This window comes from Argentina anserina, chromosome 5 (genome assembly GCF_933775445.1).
Source record: "Argentina anserina chromosome 5, drPotAnse1.1, whole genome shotgun sequence".
Classification (NCBI taxonomy): Eukaryota; Viridiplantae; Streptophyta; class Magnoliopsida; order Rosales; family Rosaceae; genus Argentina; species Argentina anserina.
Window position 1 is genome coordinate 23,869,532 of NC_065876.1, and position 7,837 is coordinate 23,877,368.

The 7,837-nt window shown below is 34.0% G+C and overlaps 1 protein-coding gene across 1 annotated transcript; it reads left to right on the forward strand.

The window, feature by feature from the left end:
- The first annotated feature begins 4,424 nt into the window (after positions 1–4,424).
- Positions 4,425–7,031, forward strand: LOC126796060 (agamous-like MADS-box protein AGL12). Its single transcript, XM_050522825.1, has 7 exons — positions 4,425–4,834; positions 4,950–5,034; positions 5,997–6,058; positions 6,209–6,308; positions 6,401–6,442; positions 6,552–6,593; positions 6,704–7,031. Exons 1-7 carry the CDS (start codon positions 4,653–4,655, stop codon positions 6,830–6,832), a joined length of 642 nt encoding a protein of 213 aa, XP_050378782.1. The 5' UTR covers positions 4,425–4,652; the 3' UTR covers positions 6,833–7,031.
- Positions 7,032–7,837: the final 806 nt, after the last annotated feature.

Below are 7,837 nucleotides of genomic sequence, written 5' to 3' on the forward strand. Positions count from 1 at the left end.
TTTGCTAACTACAGAGTACAAACTGACCTTTATATATGTTCAAGAACAGTCTACAGCTATTACCACTAGTTGCAAAACATATCTACTTTGAGAATAAACGGTTGCTTCTCTTTCTTTTCTTACCTCACTAGCTAGATTAATAACTCTGGAAATACGTATATATTTTAAACGTCTAAACCTTGAGATGAAACGGTTGCTTTTGTTCTTCTGTTGTTATGTACGTTTTTCTTCTTTTGCCTATAATACTCTCAGATAAAGATAATTGCTGAAGTGCTTTACAATTATGATGATGGATGTTCAGTTAATCAAGGAAATTGAGACGTGGTTTAGTTTGGTGCTGTTGGTGGATTCAGACTTCTTTCCCGGTGATGTGTGTCACTGCAGATTATCTTAGTCCTTCATATTCTGATGGGAGAGGACGACAAATCATGAGAAAGAGAATTAGGCATTGGTTATATATGTATGGTAGCAGTGGCGGATCTAGAAAAATTTGCCAGCCAAGGCAAAGAAAACTTTTCTTGTCACTTGAAAATATAATCTAACTCATTGAAAAATTACAGTACGGAAAATACTTGTGTCCATACCAGTATGGACGCACACTTCCATACCCTATCTTATTTTAATACTTTTAGTAGTGTGATTTTATAATGTTAACCGTTTAAAAGTTTAATGGTTTGATAAAGATCAGCTATGTAAAATATAAATTGAAACAAACATCATTTGCTAAGTTGTTTACATCAAACAAGTGAACGGTACTTGTGAAAATTAGTAATCTCATAATCAGCCGTCTCTTTATTTGATACAATCGGCTAAACAAACAATATTTGTTTACATTGATTTTTTTTTTCAAAAATGATTTTTATTTATTAACAAAACTTTTGAATGGTTAAGAGTTTTTATTCACACTATCAAATGTATAAAAATAAGAGTAGTTGGGACGCACACGTCCATACCGGAATGGATACAAGTATTTTCCATGTTATGGGTATAATAACATTTTAGAATTTATTGTTTACATGTCTAAATTATAAAAATAATTCAATAAATTCAATTAAAGTTATCAAAATAACACAGCATCTCAGGCAAACTAATTTACATTACATATTAAATCAAGAACAACAAAAATTATTTGTACGTCCTATTTGGAGGAGATGTGAGAACCTTATTCAACTTTGAGATAACCCTTTTCAACTTGGTTTTGGGGTTTGGGTCTCTGAAACATCAAGACGCAGAGAAACCTTGTTAGACTATTGGCCTATTAGATTTGATTGATATTTGATCTGAGGAGTTGACGAGTCGTGCGAGCAACTTGCGTCTTTTATACACGAAACGACATCGTTACGGCTCAATTAATAAGAAGCACGACGTCGTTTTGGGTTGTAGATTGGAAAAAAAAATGACAGATTACCTCTGTATATTGTATTCTTTCTCTAACCCTCACCAAATTTTGCCCTTTTTACATGGTTTTTCTCAGAAAAAACTCTACAGTCCAAGCCTAGAGTCAAGAACCCAGTTACCTAGGCTTGCCCATGAATGAATCCGCCCTGAATGGTAGTATTACGAAACTGCAAATCAGTTATCAGCTATTCAAAAGAGAAATATATACGTATCCTAGGTATAACAAATAATCATAAAAGCAAATTGGTCCTCTAAAGTTTAATATATTGATGGGTTTAGAACTTTAGATTAATGGTTCCACAGCAGCCGATGGGTTGCTTCGAGGTAGTGGATGGAGGTTTAATAGGTTTAGTGTTTTTAGATCTGCCAATCTTGGTGTAGGAGATATTATCATGCATGGACATTATCATGTAATACATTAAATAATTAGAGCTCGAGAACAGAATAAATTAAATTAGGGTTCCAGCCACAAAATATTCTAACAGCCAAATTAAGAAGTCCAAGCTCATAGACAAAAGAGGCGATGCAATGCAAGATTATGAATCGAAGCATCGATGCCAAACGACAGAGCTATCTAAATCCCAGTCAATAGGCTTAGGCTTTCAGTTCGTAAGGTTTCTTTAGCCTTTAGTTAGCAATCTCTTAATTCGACTTTATATCCGTCAACAGTTGCTCTTTAGGGAAAATCCGTCATTTTGGCCTTCTTTTGCAAATGATTTGACTAGAAAGACAATAATTTAGCTTAAGCACTCTGAATGTATAGCTTGCAAAGAAAATTTTCATATATTTCTGGCGCCAACTTGCTGTTTAGTACATCTTCAATCCACGATGCCACCATTCCCATGCGATTCTTCAAAATACTATTTAGTAGAGTGATGGACGACGAGTAATGCGAAGGTGGTTGTGAGTCAAATTTACAATTATATATCAAGCCATCAAGGGACATTTATCATTCAAGCTGGTTTATGCCATTTTCCCTTCTTTAATTGAGGAGTAGGAACCTAAAATCTACATCAAGGGACATATATAATGCCTCTTTTATTTACAAATTTAGCGACAAACTTATTGTCATTGTGGTAATTAAATAGAGTTATTGGTTGTGTAATCTTAGTTTAGTTAATTGTAATTACCTCTTTTACGATATTTTTACAAGTTTGTGAACAAATAGTTTATGATTTCACTTAGCTTAATTATTCATAAACGTATAGAATGCATGCAGATAAGAAACTGACTTTAATTGCACAGTTCCTCACAGTTCTTAATCCCTTTCTCACTGGAATTCAAAGAAACTACTGCTCTCCATTCCTAGTGGAACTTTTCGTTTCCATTAGCCCTAATTTTGAAACACCAGTGGCTTTGTGAGTGTTTTAGCAGAAGATTTTTCGAATCCAATTAATTAAGCTTTGCACTGAGAAAAGAGTTATATGCATCCACGCGTCGGCTGCTTAACCCACCTTCTTCCACAGCCTACAATCCTAGATTTCAAAGCAGAAGATCCCCTTTTTCTCAAATTTTAATTGAAGGTGTGGGATTTGAAAGATTCTTAGCTTCAAAGTTAAGACGAACAAAAAGAATTATAATTGAAACGACATCATAATCAAACCCGACCTTTGAAGGCTTAAATAATTCATAAGCTTTCTGAAAGCTTGAACCAAGCAAAGAGAAGGCTTTGTTTCTGTGAAAAGTTTAAGCTGGCGAACATGGGTAGCTCATTGGTTCATTAACATTTTGATTATGGGAAGCACATGAATTAGAAAGCTAGCTTGCATCGATCCAAACTAAATTGCATGCTGACTAGATTCCATCAATTGTCCCACAAGTTGAGTATTAACCTAGTACTTTCCATTTTTAGGTGTCTGTTGTGTTACAGGGTCACTTTTCCTTCACCTGATCGAGACTGTTTGTTGTTGTATGGTCTCCTGGATTCTAAAATCCCAGAAGTGAGGGACCATACCCCGATGTTTCTGACCTAGCTAGCTCCATATAAAAGGGTCAATTCGATTGCTCCTTGATACACTCATATCCTTCACTTCCAAACTATAACATATTTTGGGGTTACTTGCATAAGAAGAAGAATTGCGCGCCATTGTCTGTCTTAGCTCCTAAGAGGAGTGTCTTAGTAAGGATGTAGTTATATATGGAGAAGACACTAATTTGATGGACCTTCATACATATTACCTCAATCACAATGTTTATTTTTCAGAGAAAGAAATAATTAATAATTAAAGGGTAACGAAAATTCCTTCGAGAAAATAAAGAATCAAAAGTGCATGGATACCAAAGCAAAAACAAGCTTAGCATTGTCAATTAAATCAAAGATTGGGACACACAATAGGTATCTTTGTTATGGATGTATGTACTATGTAGTATGTACTAAAATTAGCATTTTTATTACTAGATATAAAAAAAATTAATCTTCTATATATGATATTCTGTTTGTGTAGTAGTCGCCTAATCTATTGGTTTAGTGAAGGGTTTTAAATGCAAGAATAAGTGCAACATAAAACACGCTTACAAAATCTCGACTTGAGTCATGTCAGGAATTAGTCCCATGTTGGAAGTATTACCTTCGACAGTGGAAATACCCTGATGCCCGGTTTCTAGACTGACCCCTCCGCTTTCGTATGCAACAGTGTACAACCGTGGAGCATTAGGGGGGTTGTCATTCGCTGGGTTGCCGTCGGGTCCCACATAGGAAATATCTTGGAACTGGAAATCAAAAAACAAAATCTCGACTTGAGCCTCATTGTGACAGTATGTTCATGAAATTAATGACGAAATGCATGCGACGCTGTTATTAATTAATTATCCTTGTGAATTAGTGGATTAGCATTCTATACTCGATTAACTAATGGCATGATTAATTATTTATAAGCACTGAGATCATGTTAAGCTTAACTATCCTTAAACAAAGCTTAGTGACTTGTAAAAGTAGGTTCTAATCACCAAGTATTTATTCTCACAGGACTTGAGAGGAGATAGAAGGGAATCCAGGTGAGGTATATAAGCACAAATTGATCAGCTCTCCATACTTAGAGGCAGTTAAGTGCTCAGAGAAGTTCGTTCTCACAGAAAGGTCTGCAACAACCTCGAAGCTAGTTCAAACTAGTGGGAGGTTGACTGCACAGAAAAGCCAGTCACCATCCTAATCAAACCTTCCATATACCATATATTCAGTAATTAGCTCGATTATTGTAAACGACAAGTAGCTAATTAGCTGGCAAGTACGGTTTTTGTTGAATCTATCGATCGATATGGCTCGTGGAAAGGTTCAGATGAAGAAGATCGAGAACCCGGTGCACCGACAGGTTACCTTCTGCAAGCGCCGAGCAGGGCTCCTGAAGAAGGCTAAGGAGCTCTCTGTGCTATGTGATGCAGATATTGGAGTTCTGATTTACTCCTCCCATGGAAAGGTCTTTGAACTAGCCACCAAAGGGTATATATCTATTCATCCATCTTCCTATTATTGATATTTTCCAAATGTAGAACCATGCATTGTATTTTTGTACGTGAACTTAATGGGTTTTTAAAATGCTTATATGCTATGCTAGAACCATGCAAGAGCTTATTGAAAGGTACATGAAAGTGAAGCCTGCTCGAGCACAGGCTGAAACAGTCATGGAAACCCAGACTCTGGTACTTGAAATCAGTCTCCCCCAGCTCTTTCTGAACTTTTAGTTTTATTTCATATAGATATTGCATTATATGTTGCAACGTACTATATATCTGGAGTATACAATGTTCAAACGAATGTTGACAAGTGAAAAGGTAATATTGGTTAGAAAGCTAGTGCACGAGCATCAGATGCTAGCTATATTATTAAGTAATTGACTAAAGAAGTGTATATATACTGCATGCTTATTCGCCACACTACGAAAAGGAAGAAAATAAGACATAGTCACCAATGATCAATCTAGATCAAAGTATTAACCCAAAAAAAAAAATCTAGATCAAAGTATTTTAGATCATGACATTGTGACACCTGTAACAAGATTCTCATTTACACAGTTATAAACTTGATTCTGGGAATCTCAAGTGTACCTGTCGGATCACCAGCCTTTTTAGCAGCTGTCTTTTTTCTTTCAACCATGAGTTATGATTTGTCCACTATATATCGTATAAAATGAACTTCAGTGTTCGTGTTGAGATTGGTAGCTCGACAGATCAATAGTTTCTTCATTTGTAAGTCAGGTTTGTCTACAGATCATATAAAATAAATAGTTGTTTTGGTAGTTGATGAATGTATCCACGAAGTCAAATTTATTTGGCCAAAGCATATTAACAGAAGTTACAGAAGATATGATCATATCGCTTAACAGAACATATTAACAAAGTTTTAAGTTTAATGAAATACGCGTGAATACTGAATAGTGTGGTGTATTTGGTTTAGGTTCATATCGAGTTTAGGGTTTTAACATGCATGCATGCGGACGTAGTAGGATGGCATGGGGTTTTGCGTAACTCTCAAGTACTAATTAAGCCATGAAGTTTCACTTTAGCTTATTAGACATTCACAAGTATATAAGGGGAAGCTTCTATATACATAATATTCAAATTATACAAAATTTGAAGATGCTTATATCAAAATCTTACTGTAGGATGCAAAGAGGGAGGTTAACTTGCTGAAACAGGAGATTGGAATTCTACAAAAAGGTCTCAGGTACAGTATAACTACGCAACGTACTCGTTAGTTGCAGTGTTTTCAGAACCTATAATGAACTGAACCAACTCTGGAAATAAGGACAATTTGAATCATAAAATTATAATTACATCCAAGAATTGAATCGAAAATGCTACCACGTACGTACAGGTATATGTTTGGAGGAGGTGCTGGGACAATGTCTTTGAATGAACTGCAAGTGCTTGAGAAACATCTTGAACTTTGGATTTACCATGTTCGTTCAGCAAAGGTATTTATTATTTAAATCCTGTACATGTGAGTACTTTATATATAGATAGTTACAAAGAATATTTCTGAACTGATCTGTTTCATAAACAACAGATGGACATTTTGCTACAAGAGATTCAATTGTTGAGGAATTCAGTAAGTTAAAGTGATCTATCGAGCTCGATCGATTAGCAAATTCTTACTTCTTCGATCTGTTGCCTTGAAATGTTTTAGTTCTCACAAAAATTTCCTTTGTGTTCTGAAGGAAGGAATACTGACAGCTGCAAATAAGTATCTTCAAGACAAGGTAATAAAAACTTCGTATCAGGTCTATATAATTAATAGTATGTTCAAACTTGGGTTTTTCAGTTGACAATATCACCATTCACTATGTAATGTTATATCTTTGGTATGTAGATTGAAGAGGACAGAGGAATCACTAACCTTATGCCAATGGCCTCTGATAGTCCATATCCACTAACCATTCCAAACGACGACATAATTTCAATCTTAGGAAGCAACTTTGGTTTGATGAATTATAAATGAATAGTATGTATTGATCTTATTGGGAGGTGAAAGCTCAGAAAATAAATATATTAATTATGAGCATTTGTATTAATAATCTAGTACCTAGATTGTAAATCAATACAGTTGTGTATTGTACAATTGGTGCTACTGAGGTACACTGGCATTGTAATTTGATGATACCATGTTGTTAGTACAATAAAATCTCTATAAATTAATAGTCTCAGTACTGACAAAATTTATTAATTTATCGAGATATTAATATATTGATAAATTATTAATTATTAATTTATCGAATAATTAATAATTATTAATTTATTAAAGTATAATAAATATTTTATTTCACTTTTCAAATAATTTTTTATTTTGTTTATGCACTACATTGTTTAATTATCATGTATACCATATTAAATATATTATTTTTTTCGATGTATTACATTGTTTAAAATATTATATTACTTGATGATGATTATATTAATAAAATTCTTGAATGAAATTCTTATAAATTTAAAAATTTATCATATAAATTATGTTACTATTAATTTATATATTCCATGAGTTCTATATGAATTTTTATATTTCTATTATTTTATAAATTTAGCGAATTATTAATTTAGTACATTGGTCTAAAATTATTATTTTAATAAGGTTATTTGTAATAACCCTAAATTTCAAACAACATTTGAGTGGATTTGAATTCTTTAAAATTGTGAAATTTAATTAGAATGGATGTGATTGGTTACGACGTTATGAAACGAGTAACGGATACGATATGAGAACGTTTAATAAGAAAACGTTACGTTTCCGAACGAATTTATCGACTTTTATTCCGTCGCTCGTTTGCGAAAACTTCCTTCATGAAAGTTGTAGAGCTCGTCGATACGAGTTCGTGAGTATGTGACGCATTCGAATCGGACGTCATACGTGAAAGTTATTAACGACGGAAGTTGGTTTCCGATTTTGGGAGGGGGTATATAAGTAAATGTTGCAACTAGGGTTCCCATAATTGGAAACCCTTTCACCCTC